This window comes from Scyliorhinus torazame, chromosome 8, assembly GCF_047496885.1.
Source record: "Scyliorhinus torazame isolate Kashiwa2021f chromosome 8, sScyTor2.1, whole genome shotgun sequence".
Taxonomy (NCBI): Eukaryota; Metazoa; Chordata; class Chondrichthyes; order Carcharhiniformes; family Scyliorhinidae; genus Scyliorhinus; species Scyliorhinus torazame.
Window position 1 is genome coordinate 63,550,517 of NC_092714.1, and position 20,644 is coordinate 63,571,160.

The 20,644-nt window shown below is 49.4% G+C and overlaps 1 protein-coding gene across 1 annotated transcript in view; it reads right to left on the bottom strand.

Moving 5' to 3' along the window:
• Positions 1-20,644, bottom strand: part of spag17 (sperm associated antigen 17) — a 382,475-nt gene that overhangs the window by 68,694 nt on the left and 293,137 nt on the right. Inside the window, exon 46 of the mRNA XM_072513741.1 lies at positions 19,730-19,852. Within this exon, the coding sequence (XP_072369842.1) occupies positions 19,730-19,852 (123 nt within the window). The remainder of the gene's footprint in view (positions 1-19,729; positions 19,853-20,644) is intronic.

A 20,644-nucleotide genomic window follows, 5' to 3' on the forward strand; every position in this document is an offset into this window, starting at 1 on the left:
AGGCAAAGGTCTTTAGTTAAAGCTAGTATCGTATTCACCCACAGTCTGAGTATGTTTAAACAGTTACAGTTAATGATTCAATAAAATAGTGTTGCACTATTTGAAATGAAATGAAATGAAAATCGCTTATTGTCACAAGTAGGCTTCAATGAAGTTACTGTGAAAAGCCCCTAGTCACCACATTCCGGCGCCTGTTCGGGGAGGCTGGTACGGGAACGGCGCCTGTTCGGGGAGGCTGGTACGGGAATTGAACCGTGCTGCTGGCCTGCTTTCAAAGCCAGCAATTTAGCTGTGTGCTAACCAGCCCCATATTTCAAGTGTTGGTGACCTGTATGTGACCCAGAACACCCAACACATCATGATACCAGGAGTTGAGGGATATTAGCACTTCTTAGACCTACCTGCAAGTGATCTGCCTTCCGCCAGTATTCCGTCATCCTGCAACATGGACAACATCAGCCCACCGCCGCCGCTCCGCATCGCCAGCAACCTTGGGGCAAACTGGAAGATTTTCAAACAGCGCTTCCAGCTCTTTCTCGAAGGCACAGACAGGGAAGGTGCCTCGGGTACCAGAAAGATTGCTCTTCTTTTCTCCACGGCCGGGGACCATGCCATCCACATTTTCAACTCTCTCACCTTTGCGGATGATGAAGATAAAATGAAGTTCAAGACGGTCCTCCTCAAGTTTGATACTCACTGCAGCGTAGAGGTGAATGAAAGTTTTGAGCGCTACATGTTCCAGCAGCGTTTGCTGGGTAAGGATGAACCTTTCCAATCCTTTCTCACGCACCTCCACATCCTTGCGCAGTCTTGCAGCTACGGGCCCACCTCCGACTCCATGATACGCGACCAGATCATTTTCGGTGTTCAGTCGGACCCCCTACATCAGCAGCTCCTCAAAGTAAAGCAACTCACCCTAGCGACCGCCATCGAGACCTGTGTCTTACATGAAAATGCCACGAGTTGGTATTCCCATATACAAGCGGCTGAAACGGCGCGGCAAGGTCCCCACGAGACGGAACAGGTCCAAGTGATTGAGCACCTCTAGGGCCTCAACCTGGATGAGGGTGGCCATTTTGTGCGCTTTTCGCGGACTCCCGCGCTTGTGCGCACCAAACGAGGGGACGGCGATGTGGAGGAACGTAATGCGCAGGCGCGCACCACGCACGACCGAACCGCGCATGCGCGGTGGTGCAGCGAACGTGCTGACGTCACGACTTCAGCCAGCCTCGCAGGAATATCGCTTCAGCCAGCCTCGCAGGAATGTTCGGGCAATTCAACCCACGGTCACCGAGTCCGATGCGGACGTCCCACATAGCAGTGGCACCGAGGACCGAAGGTGCCTTTTTGAGTCGGTGTCGTAACGAAAAACAGGCTGTCCCCGAAGCAAAGACACCAGCCGCTGTCGGTATATAGCATCGATCCAGACGATGAGTGGTGTGCCACCCTGACAGTCAACCGGTCCCAAATATGATTCCGCCTGGACACTGGTGCCTTCGCCAATCTCATGGCGTTGTCTGACTTCCAAAGCCTTTGTGTCAAACCATCCATCCTTCCATCAGCCTGCCAGCTATTGGATTATAGCGGCTCGTGCCAACTTGAAGTGACGCACAGGCCACGCAAAGCCATCCTTCCTTTTGAGATCGCGGGCTCCTTGAAAGACTCCCTGCTTGGCGCACAGGCATGCAAGCTGTTGAACCTCATTCAGAGAGGCACTCTCTCTCTCCTGATGACACGTCTGCCTTCCAGGACGCTGACTTCAGGGTGCATCTTGACGCCATCATCGACCAGCACCGCGACGTCTTCGAATGCATGGGCTCGCTCCCGTATACTTACAAGATCCTACTCAAACAGAACGCCACGCCTGTGGTGCATGCACCTCGCAGGGTCCCAGCACCCCTTAAGGACCGCCTCAAGCAGCAGCTGCAGGACCTCCAGGACCAAGGAGTGGTCTCCAGAGTTACGGAACCAACCGACTGGGTCAGTTCCATGGTGTGTGTAAAAAAGCCTTCCGGAGAGCTGAGAATTTGCATTGACCCCCAAGGATCTGAATCGCAATATCATGAGGGAGCATTATCCAATTCCCAAGCGTGAAGAGATCACATGCGAGATGGCTCGCGCCAAGCTCTTCACCAAACTCGACTCCTCAAAACGATTCTGGCAAATCCAGCTCGACAAATCCAGCAGGAAACTTTGTACATTTAACACCCACTTTGGCAGATATTGTTACAACAGGATGCCGTTTTGGATAATATCTGCTTCAGAAGTGTTCCACAGGATCATGGAACAAATGATGGAAGGCATTGAAGGTGTTCGCGTCTCTGTCGGCGACATAATCATTTGGTCCACCGCAGGAGCATGCCAGCCGCCTCCAGCGCGTGTTCAAACGCATACGTGAGCAGGGCCTATGCCTCAACAGAGCCAAATGCTCGTTTGGTCAGACGGAACTCAAGTTCCTCGGGGACCACATCTCCCAGTTGGGTGTGCGGCCGGATGCGGACAAGGTGGCTGCCATCACAGCCATGAAAACGCCAGAGGACAAGAAGGCGGTCCTCCGATTTCTGGGCATGGTCAACTTTTTAGGGAAGTTCATCCCTAACCTCGCCTCTCATACCACGGCTCTCAGGAACCTGGTCAGGAAGACGACAGACTTCCAATGGCTTCCTGCCCATGAGCGCGAATGGAGAGAACTCAAAACCAAACTCACCACAGCTTTCTTTGATCCAGCAAAAGAGACCAAAATTTTGACTGATGCCAGCCAATCTGGCATTGGGGCAGTGCTTCTGCAACGCGATGTGGCCTCATCATGGGCCCTCGTTGCATATGCGTCACGCGCCATGACCTCCACGGAACAGCGCTACGCGCAGATAGAAAAGGAGTGCCTGGGCCTTCTGACCGGTGTTGTTAAGTTTCACGATTATGTCTACGGACTTCCTCAATTCACCTTCGAGACCGACCATCGCCCGCTGGTCAATATAATACAGAAAGACTTGAACGACATGACGCCTCGCCTCCAGCGTATTCTTCTCAAGCTCCGGCGATACGACTTCCAGCTGGTATACACCCCAGGCAAAGACCTCATCATTGCTGACGCTCTCTCCAGGGCAGTCAACACTCCATGTGACCCAGTGGGATTTGTGTGCCAGGTTGATGCCCATGTGGCCTTCGTGGCCTCCAATCTACCTGCCACAGATGAACGCCTCGTCCAAATTCGCCGCAAGACGGCGGCTGACCCTTTGCTACAACGTGTCATATGCCACCTAACAGACGGGTGGCTCAAGGGCCAATGCCTGCAGTTCTATAATGTCAGAGATGATCTGGCGGTAGTAGATGGTGTTCTCCTGAAACAGGACCGCATTGTCATCCCGCATCGCATGCGCCAGCTCGACTTGGAACAGCTACATGAGGGCCATCTTGGCGTGGAAAAGTGCCGCCGATGGGCCCGAGAGGCAGTGTACTGGCCCGGCATCAATGACGACATGGCCAACACAGTGCTCAACTGCCCCACTTGTCAGCGCTTCCAGCCGGCCCAACCACGTGAGACCCTGCAGCCCCATGAGTTGGTTACGTCCCCTTGGACCAAGGTGGGCATCAACCTATTCCACGCGCTGGGCAGGGTCTATGTCCTGATTGCAGACTACATGTGACATCCAGTCCCCTGCCGATGCCGGGTCTGATTTCTACCTGTGGGCTCGGCCCCACTGTCCACTGGCCTGTCGCCAGCCCAGCTGCTCATGGGTCGCACCCTGAGGACGACGGTGCCGTCCATTCATGTCCCAGACCTCGACCACGTTCCGGTCCTTCAACGAATGCAGCTGTCTCGTGCACAGCACAAGGTGGCTCATGACTCCATTGCAGCTGATCTCCCTGCTCTGCCTCCAGATGACAACGTCCGCATCCATCTTCCGGATGGTGGCTGGTCTGCAACCGCTGTGGTTCTACGGCAGGTGGCCCCCCGTTCGTTCCTGGTTCGTCTACCGGTTGGCTCCATTCTGCGCTGCAATTGACGTGCCCTTCGTCTCGTTCCGCGCTCACTACGTGATCCTCCGCCATTGCCATACCCTCCTGTTGACCCTGACCTGGACTATGCAGAGATTCCGGTCACTCTGCATCCTCCTCACTCTGATGCAGTCTAGCCTGCTCCTCAGCCGGCGGCTCCCGACCCACCCTTGAGGCGGTCAACCAGATTTCGACGCCCACCTCAGAGACTTAATTTGTGAAGTTTGTGGACTTAAAAAAAAAAATGTTTTATTCTCCTCCTTTTACACATTCTCTCCCGCATTTACACCCATCAACAATAAACAATAATCAACAAGATATGTCAATCCCCATAACAATAACAACGATCCCGTCCTCCCACCAACGCCCAAACATCAGCCCGCATGTTTACATAAACAAATGACAAAAAGGAATCAGGGATTACCCATAGTCACCCTTAATATACACAGCCCCCTGTCATGATATCCACATCAGCATATCATGGTGCAATCACACACACACACTGATGGACAGGTAGTTGGGCCAACCAACACACGCACAACATCACAGCCAACCACCAGTGAGAGCACACGCACTATAAAACAGGGAACACCACAGTTCCCGCTCATTCTACCAGGAGATAGCTCAGAGCACAGAGCTCACAGCGTGCCACCCAGACATACACCATGTGCTGAGTGCCTCACCAAGATAGTGCTAGGGCTGGGTCCACAGGTTAGCTGGTGAAGTACGAACCACAGCCAGAAGTTAATCGTTATTATTGTACAGAACAATAAAACAGAGTTGTACCATCTACAACCATGTTGGTTCATTTGTGTATCGGAACACCCAACACGACACCCCCCTCCCCCCCCAACCCTCCCCCCCCCCCCCCCCCCCCCCCCCCACCCCCCCCTCTAACTAATGTTCGATGTTATCCCGTTCTTGAAAGTGCATAATAAATAGTGCCCATGTCTTGTAGAACCCCTCCGAGCTTCCCCTCAGTTTGAACGTAACCTTCTCAAGGGTCAAGTATTCCAACAGGTCCCCCCGCCACGCCAGGGCACTGGGTGGAGAGGCTGCTCTCCATCCCAGCAGGATCCGCCTTCGGGCGATCAACGAGGCAAAGGCAACGATATCTGCCTCCGCACCCGTTTCCAACCCTGGCTGGTCCGACACCCCGAATATGGCCTCCCAGGGACCCGGGTCCAGTTTCACACGCACCACCTTGGAAACTACCCCAAACACCTCCTTCCAGTACTCCCCTAGCTTTGGACAGGACCAAAACATATGAACGTGATTAGCGGGCGCCCCCCCCGCAACAGTCACACACATCCTCTACTCCTTCAAAAATGCGGCTCATCCTCGCCCTCGTGAGGTGCGCTCTATATACCACCTTCAGCTGTATCAGCCCCAACCTCGCACATGAGGTGGAGGCATTCACTCTCCGGAGCACCTCACACCAGACCCCCTCCTCTATAACCACTCCCAGCTCTTCCTCCCACTTTTCTTTGATCCCTTCCAGTGGTGCCTTATCCTCTTCCAAAACAGCTTCGTACACCGCTGACACTGCCCCCTTCTCCAGTCCCCTTGTCGTCAGCACCTCCTCCAGCAACGTGGAGGCCGGTTCCTCTGGGAAGCTCTGTATCTCCTTCCTGGCAAAATCCCGAACCTGCATGTACCTAAACACTTCTCGCTGCTCCAGCCCATACTTCACTTCCAGCTCCCTCAATCCTGCAAACCGACCCCGAAAAAACAAATCTTCTCGTGTCTTAATCCCTCTCTCTTCCCATTTCCGAAAACTTCCATCCCACCTCCCTGGCTCAAATCTGTGGTTCCCCCGAATCGGCATTTCCCTTGACCCTACCCCCAACCCAAAGTGTTGGCAAAACTGCCTCCAGATTTTCAATGAAGCTATTATTACCGGACTCCCTGAGTATTTCCCCGGAACTATCGGGAGCAAGGCTGTTGCAAGTGCCTTCAGCCCTGACCCCCTGCACAAACTCTCCTCCATTCTGACCCACTGGGGATCAACCCCTCTGACCCAGCTCTGCACTTTCTCCACATTCGCCGCCCAGTAGTAGTACAACAGGTTCGGGAGACCCAAACCCACTGCCTGCCTTCCTCTCTGTAGCAGCACCTTTCTCACTCTGGCCACCTTCCCTCCACATATGAATGAGGTAATCCTTCCCTCAATCTCCCTGAAAAAATACTTTGGCAGGAAAATCGGTAGGCATTGAAAAATAAACAGAAATCGCGGCAACACATTCATTTTAGCCACCTGTACCCGACTCGCCAGTGACAGAGGAAGGCCATCCCACCTTGCCAGATCAGCTTTCACTCTCCCCACCAAACTAGAGATGTTGTACCTGCGAAGCCACCCCCACTCCCGGACAACCTGCATCCCCAGATACCTAAAATGAGTCCCTGCCCTATGGAATGGCAGCCCCCCCACCCCTGCCCCCATCCCCGGCCGAGACACCACAAAATACTCACTCTTGTCCAGGTTCAGCTTGCACCCCGAGAAATACCCAAATACCCGCAGTAGCTCCAATATTCCTCCTATCGACGCACTCGGTTCCGACACATACAACAGCAAGTCGTCGGCATATAAGGACACCCTATGCTCTACCCCCCCCCCCCCGCACTATTCCTTTCCATGATCCCGAACTTCTCAATGCGATGGCCAACGGCTCAATCGCAAGTGCAAACAGCAGGGGGGACATGGGGGCGCGATTCTCCACTCCCACGCCGGTTAGGAGAATCGCCTGGGCCGCCAAAATTTCCGGGGACGCCGGTCCGACGCCCTCCCGCGATTCTCCCAAGCGGCGGGAACGGCCTGGTCGAGTTTCGCGGGCCGCAGGCCGGAGAATCGCTGGAGACACCCAAAATGGGGATTCTCCGGCACCCCCGCTATTCTCAGGCCCGGATGGGCCGAGCGGCCAGGCAAAAACGGCGGGTTCCCCCCCGGCGCCGTCCACACCTGGTCGCTGCAGTCGTGGGCGGTGCGTGAACGCTGGGGGGGGGCGGCCTGTGGGGGGGGGCGAGGGGAGATCCTGCACCGGGCTTCACCCCGAATGTGGGGTGGCCCGCGATCGGTGCCCACCGATCGTCGGGCCGCCCTCTCTGAAGGAGGACCTCCTTCCTTCCGCGGCCCCGCAAGATCCGTCCCCCATCTTCTTGCGGGGCGGATTTAGAGAGGACGGCAACCACGCATGCGCGGGTTGGCGCCGGACAACCTGCACCTGCGCGGATGACGCCCGTTATGCAGTGCCGGCCGCGTCATCTATGCGCCGCCGCTTTTACGCGGGCGACAAGGCCTGGCGCATGTAGATGACGTGGCCCCGATCCTGTCCCATTGTCAGGGCCTGAATCGATTGGGACCGGGGCCGTTGCGCGCCGTCGTGAACCTCGACGCCGTTCACGACGGCGCGGCCACTTCAGCATGGGAGTGGAGAATCCCGCCCAGGACATCCCTGTCTCGTCCCACGGTGGAGAGAAAAGTATCTCAAACTGATATTTTTTGTGCGGACACTTGCCTTCGGCTCCTTATATAGTAGCTTTACCCAGTTCACAAATCTTGGTCCAATCCCAAACCGCTCCAGCACTGCCATCAGGTACCCCCATTCTACCCGATCAAATGCCTTCTCGGCGTCCAATTCCACAACTACCTCTGTTTCCTTCCCTTCCGCCGGTGCCATAACGATGTTCAAAACCCTCCTAATGTTCAAAAACAGCTGCCTCCCTTTCACGAACCCCGTTTGATCCTCCCCTATCACCTTCGGGAGGTTCTCCTCCAGCCTACCCGCCAGTACCTTCGCCAACACTTTTGCGTCCACATTCAGAAGTGATATGGGCCGATACGACCCACACTCTGTCGGATCCTTATCTTTTTTTAGCAGCAGTGAAATCGATGCCTGCCCCAAGGTTTGCGGTAACACCCGCTTCGCTATCGCCTCCTCAAACATCCCCACCATTAGGGGTGCCAACCTATCCTTGAATTTTTTATAATATTCCACCGGAAACCCATCCGGCCCTGCCACCTTCCCCGACTGCATCCTCCCAAGCGCATCCTTTATCTCCTGCTCCACTATTGCTCCTTCTAATGTAGCCCTGTCACCCTCCCCTAGCCTCGGGTACTCCAACCCATCTAGAAATTCCTGCATCTCACGGTCTCCCCCGGGTGGCTCTGACTTGTACATCCTCTCATAAAACTCCTCAAAAACCTTGTTAATCAGCACGAACCACCACCAACATCCCTGCCCTATCCCTCACCTGAAAAATTTCCTTTGCCGCTGCCTCCCTCGGGAGCTGACCTGCTAACATAAATGTTCATGTTCATAAACTGCACCCCTTGTTCGTCTCAGTTGGCGCACCGCCTTCCTGGTGGACAGTCGGTCGAAGCTCGCCTGTAGTTCCTTCCTCTTTTCCAGCTTCGCTAGGTCCCATCTTCTGCATACATCCTATCTACCTCCAACATCTCATCTATTACCCTCTGCTGCTCCAGCCTCTCCTCTTTGTCCACCCTGGCCTTAAACAAAATTACCTCCCCCCTCACCACCGCCTTTAGAGCCTCCCAGACGACTGCCTTCGACACCTCACCCGTACAATTGAAACCTACATACTCCTTAATTACCTTTTCAATTTTCTCACAGAACACTTGGTTCCCCAAAAGCCCCACATCCAGTTTTCTCCCCGGTCTCTGCGCTACCCCCTTCTCCAGCACCATATCCACCCAATGTGGAGTGTGATCTGACACTGCAATTGCAGAGTATTCCGACCCCTTGACTCCAGCCAGCAAAGCCTTCCCCACCACAAAAAAGTCGATCCGCGAGTATACCTTATGGACCGCTGAGAAAAACGAGTACTCCTGTTCCCTCAGGTGTAGAAACCTCCAAGGGTCCACTCCTCCCATTTCCACCATTAGCCCAGCCAATGCCTTCGCCCCCCCCTGATGGGACCAGTGAGCGCGGCTGTGATCTGTCCAACCTTGGCTCCTGCACCAAGTTCCAGTCCCCCCCACAATCAGCTCATGCGTGCCTAAGTCGGGAATGGCTCCAAACACCTTCCTCGCGAATCCCACATCGTCCCAATTGGGACCGTATACACTTAACAGCGCCACTAATCTCCCCTCCAGCACCCCTGCCACAATCACATATCTACCCCCCTGATCTGCCACCACCTTCTCCATTTGGAAGCGTACCCTTTTGCTGACCAAAACCGCTACCCCTCGAGCACTTCCATCAAATCCGGAGTGAAACACTTGGCTAACCCAGCCCTTTTTAAGTCTCACCTGGTCCTTCACCTTCAAATGAGTCTCCTGCAGCATTGCTACATCGGCTTTCAAACTTTTAAGATGCGCAAGCACTCTTGACCTCCTGACCGGACCTCCTAGCCCTCTCACGTTACACGTGACTATCCTCACTGGGGGTCTCTCATCCCCCCCCCCACCTTTCTTATCCACCATCACCATACCACCGGGCCATGCCCCATAAGCCTGACCCGCCCCTGTCCATTGTTAACATCGAACCCCTTCCCCCCCTCCCAAGAACCCCCCCTACAAAAACATCCCCCAACATCCATTCCTTCCCCCCGTCTCGCTCGCCTCGTAGGCCCATTGAAGCCTGCTACCCAGGTTCCAACGTCCGCAGTGAACTTTGTGGACTTATGGACTTTCTGATTTGTTCTGTTCTTCCGTTTAATCGTTCAAGTGGTTTGTATATAGTGTTCATCTCGTTATTCTTGTGACACACTGTTTTTCTGCACCAGGCACCTTCCCATGTAAATAGCTTAGTTTTCATGTACATAGTCATGTAAATATTTCGCACACACATAGTCAGGAACATTCACCATACACTATTTATTGCCACGCAGGTACATTTTTTATAAAAGGGGGGGATGTCATAATATACACCAGTATATCATGGTGCAGACACACACTGATGGACACACAGTGGGACCAATCAACACACACAACACCGCAGCCAATCACCAGTGAGAGCACACGCACTATAAAGACAGGGGGCATCAGAGTTCCCACTCATTCGAGTTGCAGCTAGCTAGGAGGACAGAACTCACAGCCTGTAACACAGACATTCACCATGTGCTGAGTGAATCGACTGGTTAGGACAAGGCAAAGGTCTTTAGTTAAAGCTAGTATCGTATTCACCCACAGTCTGAGTATGTTTAAACAGTTAATGATTCAATAAAATAGTGTTGCACTATTTCAAATGTTGGTGATCTGTGTGTGATCCAGAACACATGAGGGTTGGGTGGGGATAGTGGGAAATGTTGGGAATAGTTGCATAGAGGGAGAAGCATATATGGAGTGAAAGAAAAAAGAGGTGTAGATGTAGAAAGATGAGGGCCAATTGTGACTGCCTCTACTGGATGAGAACTGGGTGGCAGAGCTCCAAATTTCAGAAGTTGCGTTATCTGTCCCATCCATGCTCCTGACCACAAATTGCCATTTCTATGGAGTCTTTGTGAGGGCACCAGAAGCACATGGAAGCTTCTTTACTGTGTTGAAAATCAAGGTCCTATAGCACCAATGCCATTTTCACTGGTTAAAATGACAGCATCTTGCAATGCTGCAGCTATCCAACAGCACAGGGCAATAAATGCTGAAAACAGGATTTATAATAATCATAATCTTTTTTTTTATTGTCCCAAGTAGGCAGACATTAACACTGCAATGAAGTTACTGTGAAAATCTTCTAGTCGCCACATTCTGGCGCCTGTTCGGGTACACGGAGGGTGAATTCAGAATGCCCAAATTACCAATAGCACGTCTTTCGGGACTTGTGACAGACAGTGACCCAAGCCGGGAATCGAACCTGGAACCCTGGCGCTGTGAAGCCTAGTGCTAACTACTATATTACTGTGCTGACCATTTAGAAATGTTATTTAAAGGGAACGACAGGTAAGTAGTCAGGTAATTGGAATCTACTATTCATCCAGCTGGAATCTTTGGAGTTGTCTTTGGCTCGTAAATTGCTGCCAATCTGCAATATTCTACTTTCAAGTTTTCAGAAACCTCAGAAGGAACACTACACAGTGTTCAACATGGCTGTCATCAGGGCCTCTGGTTGGAGGAAAAGGGGAAGGACTGGCAGACATAGATCACAAAACTGTTATGTTTGGTGTTCGATGTCAAGCAAGGAATCTACCAAACGACTTGCGACTTGTCCAAATCAGGATCTTTATTAAATCATGTGTGGTAAGATAGCGATCTGTTACAGAGCAAGCTATCATGGAGTTTCTTTGTACTCCGTTGGAGACTGTCCTCATGTACATCTTATAACCATCTGGGGATCACTGGATGTGCCCGCACTTAATCAGAGTGCCTAGTCACATGACCACTGTCTCGCGACAGCATGGTGAATCTATACCGTCACCTGCTGGTTGGAGGTTGCACCACCAGCTATCTACAATATTGCTTACAGGCATATCACTACATCTCCCTTCCTCAGAATACATTGATGTTTGTTTACAATCATTATTACTATTTTAACTTTATACATTTGTGATATGTTTAAACAAGATGAATAGGTTTTATCTGGGGTGTCATGTTTAAACATGATATGCCTGGTCAGTGTCCGTGTCTTTCACACAGGTCATTGTGCCTCCTTCACGGGATCACTCCTGTGATCACTTGGGCTACTGCCAGCCTTTTTGAAGATTGCTTTGCATGACGGCCTCTTGCTTCGTATCCTCTTCACTGTGCCTTTAGAAGACACGTATCCGTGATTGCCACGCGAGCGCATCAGCTTCTTTTTTTTCTGTTTCTTGCCACGATGCTGTTTGCTGCTTCTCGGTGTGTTTTCTATCTCTTCTGCCTCTGGCTTGCCAGTCATGACCTCACCTTCTTCTGTTTTACTTTTGTCAGTGGGGTGAGTAGCTCTCCCAGTCTTCTTCTCTTCCTCCTTACTTCGGTGGTAGGCAAAGTAATGGAAAGGGGACTGAAGGGTAGGATTTCTGAGCATCTGGAAAGACACTGCTTGATTAGGGATAGTCAGCACGGATTTGTGAGGGGTAGGTCTTGCCTTACAAATCTTATTGAATTCTTTGAGGAGGTGATCAAGCATGTGGATGAAGGTAAAGCAGTGGATGTAGTGTACATGGATTTTAGTAAGGCATTTGATATGGTTCCCCATGGTAGGCTTATGCAGAAAGTAAGGAGGCATGGGATAGTGGGAAATTTGGCCAGTTGGATAACGAACTGGCTAACCGATAGAAGTCAGAGAGTGGTGGTGGATGGCAAATATTCAGCCTGGATCCCAGTTACCAGTGGCGTACCGCAGGGATCAGTTCTGGGTCCTCTGCTGTTTGTGATTTTCATTAATGACTTGGATGAGGGAGTTGAAGGGTGGGTTAGTAAATTTGCAGATGATACGAAGATTGGTGGAGTTGTGGATAGTAAGGAGGGCTGTTGTCGGCTGCAAAGAGACATAGATAGGATGCAGAGCTGGGCTGAGAAGTGGCAGATGGAGTTTAACCCTGAAAAGTGTGAGGTTGTCCATTTTGGAAGGACAAATATGAATGCGGAATACAGGGTTAACGGTAGAGTTCTTGGCAATGTGGAGGAGCAGAGAGATCTTGGGGTTCTATGTTCATACATCTTTGAAAGTTGCCACTCAAGTGGATAGAGCTGTGAAGAAGGCCTATGGTGTGCTCGCGTTCATTAACAGAGGGATTGAATTTAAGAGCCGTGAGGTGATGATGCAGCTGTACAAAACTTTGGTAAGGCCACATTTGGAGTACTGTGTACAGTTCTGGTCGCCTCATTTTAGGAAGGATGTGGAAGCTTAGGAAAAGGTGCAAAGAAGATTTACCAGGATGTTGCCTGGAATGGAGAGTAGGTCTTACGAGGAAAGGTTGAGGGTGCTAGGCCTTTTCTCATTAGAACGGACCATTACAAGGGGACATAATTTTAAGGTGAAAGGTGGAAGATATAGGAGGGATATCAGAGGTAGGTTCTTTACCCAGAGAGTAGTGGGGGCATGGAATGCACTGCCTGTGGAAGTAGTTGAGTCGGAAACATTAGGGACCTTCAAGCAGCTATTGGATAGGTACATGGATTACGGTTAAATGATATAGTGTAGATTTATTTGTTCTCAAGGGCAGCACAGTAGCATTGTGGATAGCACAATTGCTTCACAGCTCCAGGGTCCCAGGTTCGATTCCGGCTTGGGTCACTGTCTGTGCGGAGTCTGCACGTCCTCCACGTGTCTGCGTGGGTTTCCTCCGGGTGCTCCGGTTTCCTCCCACAGTCCAAAGATGTGCGGGTTAGGTGAATTGGCCAATGATAAATTGCCTTTAATGTCCAAATTGCCCTTGGTGTTGGGTGGAGGTGTTGAGTTTGGGTAGGGTGCTCTTTCCAAGAGCCGGTGCAGACTCAAAGGGCCAAATGGCCTCCTTCTGCACTGTAAATTCAATGATAATCTATGATTAATCTAGGACAAAGGTTCGGCACAACATCGTGGGCCGAAGGGCCTGTTCTGTGCTGTATTTTCTATGTTCTATGTTCTATGGTCCTTCTTGTTTTGACATTCGGTTTGCGAATTCTTTTGTGTTTATGTTTGGGTTTGGCAGCCCCTGGTTCAGTGTGGGTCTGCACCCTGCGCTCGGAGGTCTGTGGAGTCTCAGGTGGATCCTGAGGCGCCGACGCGTCATCACTGGGCTGTGTGACTACACCCACTTCTGCGGCCTCAATCAGATGTTGGAGTGCCTCGCTTTCTGGTGCCTGGGTGGAGGTTAGATCTACGGCAGCAGGGGCAGCATGGTGGCACAGTGGGTTATCCTGCAGCCACACGGCGCCGAGGTCCCAGGTTCGATCCCGGCTCTAGGTCACTGTCCGTGTGGAGTTTGCACATTCTCCCCGTGATTGCGTGGGTTTCGCCCCCACAACCCAAAGATGTGCAGACTAGGTGGATTGGCCATGCTAAATTGCCCCTTAATTGGAAAAAATGAATTGGGTACACTAAATTTATTTTAAAAAACAGATCTACGGCAGCAGGTGCTGCCCCTTATTGGCTCGATGGAGCATCGCTCAATGGCTCCTCTTCACTGGAAATAATGATGCTGACACTCTCTGGTCATGACGATCCAGGCATTGGGTCATCATGGTCTTTTTCGCGAATATATGATTGATCCATTGAGCGGCATAGTGAGATAGTCATCAGCTCCTCCGTTATTTCACCCTCCAAGTTGTCAAATTCTTCAACATCAGAGTTGCTATCATCGTATTCATCATCGATGTCTTCCCACTCATCTCAAGTGTCCTAGAGGATTAAGGAGTCAACTACCAGAATCATTTCAGAGGCCTTAAACGATTCACCCAGTATCTCTGGAGCAAGCTTCTCTAAGATTGGGACGGTGTTGTCTGTTTCAAGCTTGTTCAGTGGCTGGTCCTCCGTGGAATTAGCAACTTTTATCTCAGTTTTTATTTTGGAATGTTCCATCTCAGAGCTTCCGCTCTTCTCAATGTCCAGCACGGTCTGGACGTCCCCTGTGACCACTTCCTCACCGGAGTAGCGATTCTTGGGCCTTCTCATTAAGTCCGTCCATGCTCATGCAAAAAAGATCTACGAGCAGTTCATACTGGTCTTCATCTGTCTCACCTTCCATGCCATTTTTTTCTGCATCCTCTTCGAAGTCTTCAAAAATATATTCATAGTACTCATCATCGGATTCAGCAACGTCTGCAATTATTTCACCTGTATAATACAACATCACACACGTCTGCAATGATTTCACCTGTATAATACAACATTGCACACGTCTGCAATGATTACACGTGTATAATACAACATTGCACACGTCTGCAATGATTACACCTGTATAATACATTACACACGTCTGTAATGATTTCACCTGTATAATACAACATTACACACGTCTGCAATGGTTTCACCTGTATAATACATTACACACATCTGCATGATTTCACCTGGATAATACAACATTACACACGTCTGCAATGATTTCACCTGTATAATACAACATTGCACACGTCTGCAATGATTTCACCTGTATAATACAACATTGCACACGTCTGCAATGATTTCACCTGTATAATACAACATTGTACACAGAATTATGTGTTCACGCAGGAGGTTGCCAAGTTCAACGTCAGCATTGAGTTTGGCTGCCAAACTGTTGTTTAACATGTCACGCTGTGGAATTTCAGCAGGACTGAAGAAATGAAGGAATTATTCATTTGGTACAGTTTTCGTAACTGTTCTGCGAGTGCTTCGACCTTTTTGCTTCGGTTTAGTTTTAATTGTTTTCAACGTGACATTTTTGCCCTCACTCCAGTCAATCTTACAGCTTGTGCACCACATGATTTCTGGTTCATCAAAGAATGATTCAAGCGGCTGTGAATCCATCTGATATACTTTCGTGATAACCTCATTTGTGAAATACTCACTGGGCTTGAACTTAAACTCCAGAGTGAAGCTCTACGGTTTCTCATGTTTTGTCCATTTAACATTCACATCTTGCAGATGCTTTAACACAGGCTCGTCATGCTCTTGTATCATGCCACTGAGCACATGCACGTTCTTGAAGTCTGTTAACCAGAATTGTGGAATGCTCGCTGGATGTTCCGTTTCTTTGTCTGATTTGTGGTCCTCCACCTGATTTCTTCTGAATCCTCATCAATCGTGCACAGATGGCCAGCATGGTAGCATAGTGGTTAGCACTATGGCTTCACAGCGCCAGGGTCCCAGGTTTGATTCCCGGCTTGGGTCACTGTCTGTCCGGAGTCTGTATGTTCTCCCCGTGTCTGCGTGGGTTTCCTCCGGGTGCTCCGGTTTCCTCCCACAAGTCCCGAAAGACGTGCTATTAGGTAATTTGGACATTCTGAATTCTCCCTCTATGTACCCAAACAGGCGCCGGAGTGTGGTGACTAGGAGCTTTTCACAGTAACTTCATTGCAGTGTTAATGTAAGCCTACTTGTGACAATAAAGATCATTATCACACTCTGATATCTTGTAGGGATCTATTCCAGTATTCAGCTGGCCAACCGTCTTCTGGGACACACAGTCGCTCAACTAAGTTCAGGGATTCACATTAATCCGTTCCTACGATGGACTCAATGTCCATGTCTACAATATAAAACAGTGACATGTATCCTCATGTCGTCCACGGAGAGCTCAAGTTCACGTGCACTGAAAGTCTCCATCATTTTTGTTCCATAATACCCATAAAAAGCAAGAGGGTAGCCAGGGAAAGGGTTGGCCCACTGAAGGATAGGCAAGGGAATCTATGTGTGGAGCCAGAGGAAATGGGCGAGGTACTAAATGAATACTTTGCATCAGTATTCACCAAAGAGAAGGAATTGGTAGATGTTGAGTCTGGAGAAGGGGGTGTAGATAGCCTGGGTCACATTGTGATCCAAAAAGACGAGGTGTTGGGTGTCTTAAAAAATATTAAGGTAGATAAGTCCCCAGGGCCGGATGGGATCTACCCCAGAATACTGAAGGAGGCTGGAGAGGAAATTGCTGAGGCCTTGACAGAAATCTTTGGATCCTCGCTGTCTTCAGGGGATGTCCCGGAGGACTGGAGAATAGCCAATGTTGTTCCTCTGTTTAAGAAGGGTGGCAGGGATAATCCCGGGAACTACAGGCCGGTGAGCCTTACTTCAGTGGTAGGGAAATTACTGGAGAGAATTCTTCGAGACAGGATCTACTCCCATTTGGAAGCAAATGGACGTATTAGTGAGAGGCAGCACGGTTTTGTGAAGGGGAGGTCGTGTCTCACTAACTTGATAGAGTTTTTCGAGGAGGTCACTAAGATGATTGATGCAGGTAGGGCAGTAGATGTTGTCTATATGGACTTCAGTAAGGCCTTTGACAAGGTCCCTCATGGTAGACTAGTACAAAAGGTGAAGTCACACGGGATCAGGGGTGAACTGGCAAGGTGGATACAGAACTGGCTAGGCCATAGAAGGCAGAGGGTAGCAATGGAGGGATGCTTTTCTAATTGGAGGGCTGTGACCAGTGGTGTTCCACAGGGATCAGTGCTGGGACCTTTGCTCTTTGTAGTATATATAAATGATTTGGAGGAAAATGTAACTGGTCTGATTAGTAAGTTTGCAGACGACACAAAGGTTGGTGGAATTGCGGATAGCGATGAGGACTGTCTGAGGATACAGCAGGATTTAGATTGTCTGGAGACTTGGGCGGAGAGATGGCAGATGGAGTTTAACCTGGACAAATGTGAGGTAATGCATTTTGGAAGGGCTAATGCAGGTAGGGAATATACAGTGAATGGTAGAACCCTCAAGAGTATTGAAAGTCAAAGAGATCTAGGAGTACAGGTCCACAGATCACTGAAAGGGGCTACACAGGTGGAGAAGGTAGTCAAGAAGGCATACGGCATGCTTGCCTTCATTGGCCGGGGCATTGAGTATAAGAATTGGCAAGTCATGTTGCAGCTGTATAGAACCTTAGTTAGGCCACACTTGGAGTATAGTGTTCAATTCTGGTCGCCACACTACCAGAAGGATGTGGAGGCTTTAGAGAGGGTGCAGAAGAGATTTACCAGAATGTTGCCTGGTATGGAGGGCATAAGCTATGAGGAGCGATTGAATAAACTCGGTTTGTTCTCACTGGAACGAAGGAGGTTGAGGGGCGACCTGATAGAGGTATACAAAATTATGAGGGGCATAGACAGAGTGGATAGTCAGAGGCTTTTCCCCAGGGTAGAGGGGTCAATTACTAGGGGGCATAGGTTTAAGGTGAGAGGGGCAAAGTTTAGAGTAGATGTACGAGGCAAGTTTTTTACGCAGAGGGTAGTGGGTGCCTGGAACTCACTACCGGAGGAGGTAGTGGAGGCAGGGACGATAGGGACATTTAAGGGGCATCTTGACAAATATATGAATAGGATGGGAATAGAAGGATACGGACCCAGGAAGTGTAGAAGATTGTAGTTTAGTCGGGCAGTATGGTCGGCACGGGCTTGGAGGGCCGAAGGGCCTGTTCCTGTGCTGTACATTTCTTTGTTCTTTGTTCTTTGACTGCCCCGGCCAATCAGCAACTTTCAGCTGCGCATTCAGCTTGTGCAAAGCAGACTGACTGAGGAGGTTGGCTCTCATTTTAGTGTCAAAGTCACATTGCAATAATGAGTTATTCAGGAACACCACAATTTCCATCTGGTTTTAATGGTTTCCAGAAAATTTTTACTAGCTTCCGTCTTTTTTGAAATTGTGCCTTATCTTTTTTGTTCGGACTCTTCTGGTCCTTGGTTGCAATAAGATCGTTGAAGAGCTGTTTGTCGATATTTATCACACTTACTGATCTTGTATGGTCCATTGAAGGAAGCACAAAACACTGTTTTGCAAAATGTCCAACACGGTTGCACCTGGAACAGACTTTTCCAAGGCCGGACATGGCACAGGCCATGTCGAATGCCACACTTTTGGCATAAGGTGGCAGCTCCTGTCGACCGCTTAAAATGGCTGCCCGCACTGAGACCGTGTTTCTTCATGACGTGGAGCACAGCACTAATGGCGCTGGCATCTTCTTCTGAGTTGGCGCCAAAATGTTTTCGAGCAGACTGTGCTGATTAACTGTGCAGCTACCTTGCTTACCTGGCAAATCTTTATTGCTTGTTCCAGAACCAAATCTTCTTCCTGCAGCAACCTCTCACAGAGCTTATCTTTAGCTACACCAAAGACAATTTGCTTGCGGATGGGAGAAGATTTGAGGCTACTGAAGTTGCATGACTGGGCCGTCAGCCTCAAGTCATTGACAAAACTGTCGAACGATTCAACAGGTTTCTGGGTACGCGTACAGAACATTTATCTCGGAAATGTCTCATTCGTTTGGGGGAGCAATGTCGATCTAAGTACCCAATGACTTCATCGTATCTCTTGCTATCCTCCTCATTGTCAAATGCATGTATTATACAGTTCAATTGCTTGAGGACCTGCTACCATTAGCAGCAACGCCAGTCCCCTTTTTATCAGGCAGTGCCTGCAGGCCTAGGGTCGTAACATAGAGTTTGAACTGCTGCTTGAAGAGTCGCCAGTTTTCTTCCACATTACCGGTTATCTGAAGCTGGTGGGGGGCTTTCAGTCCTTTCATCTGAAGCTTCAGTGTCTTCTAGTACATTGAGTGATCACAGGCCGCAGTTCACCAGATCGATCTTTCCGCCGAATTCTTGACCTTGTATTGCTGACATTATCTTCAAATCTTCAGCACTCTGGTACCATGTTATGTTGGCATTCAATGTCTCGCAAGGAATCTACCAAATAATTTGTGACTTGCCCAAACCAGGATCTTTATTAAATCACATGTAGTAAGATAGCAATCTGTTACAGAGCAAGTTATCATAGTGTTTCTTTGTACTCTCCTGGAACTACCCCTAATGCATGACTGTCCTCATGTAAGTCTTATAACTATCTGGGGATCACCGGATGTGCCTGCACTTATATCGGAGTGTCTGGTCACATGACCACTGTCTCGAGATCGCATGGTGGATCTGTACCACCACCTGCTGGTTGGAGGTCGCACTACCAGCTATCTATAATATTGCTCACAGGTGTATCACCACAAAAACCCCAGGGGCTGAGGAGAAAATGAGAAAGAAAAGAAGTATGAGGAACAAATAGAATGATAATTAGAAAAATAGAAAACAATGTCAGAAACAAATACAATAAGAGGCAACTTTGTGATTTTCCTGTGGGCAATGTCATAAAATATCAACTGCCACCAGTAATATAATAAATCAATTCTAGTCAATTACTTGTGTAACGTTGACACTGGGGAGTTAATGTCTGTGGCTGATGAACATCAAGTTTCATCGGACAAGTTGCCTTTGCCTCTGTTTCATGAGTCCAGGTTGGATGATGAAGTCTGTTACAAGCATCTAATGAGCAAACAGACACAGTCATTTATCATTTAGTCTATTTCAATCTTCCTATTTCCTATAATGCTAATTATACGTCCAAAACTTACTTTACATTTCAAGCTGCCATCTGCAATATCAATATGTATTTAAAATTTCCTGGTGCAAATGAATATTCTAAAAACACATACAAAATGGCACACACAATTAATTTACATCTGTAAACTGAACTCAGTATGTCCAGTTCAGAAATACCGATGGGAGGCCCAGGTAGCTCATTGGAGAATGGAGTTTCAAGAAACAGCTACAGAAACTTATTCTGAGCTTCCAGAGCCTGATTCTGTCCTCTTCAATTTGCTTGTATTAGACTCATCAACTGCTATAACAAGGTTGGATAGCTCTTCATCACTTTACTGCCTGGCCCAGTTGCAGTCTGCCCAGAGGTTTTGGTTTCCAAATGTGTTTCAATTTTTGTTTTCTTAGGATCAGGGAGGGCAAGTTTGTGATATTGAAAATGTCACAAGTAGTGCAAAGTTACATTTAACATTGAAAAAATGACATGATTGTCTCCACACCACCGCTTCTGCTGTTTTGAGTCTTCGACATCTGCCATAAACCTCCCTTTTTCTCCTGATCCAACACTGTATGTCCCTCGATATCCAGGGTTTACGGCATTTGTTGGTCCCACCCTTTTTCTTAATTGGAACATTGTACTCTCCCTATTTTCTTCTTGAATGCGTCCCATTGTGCTGTCACATATCTGCTAAAAGTGTATGCTCCCAGTTCACTCTGGCCAAATCAGATCTGATCTTA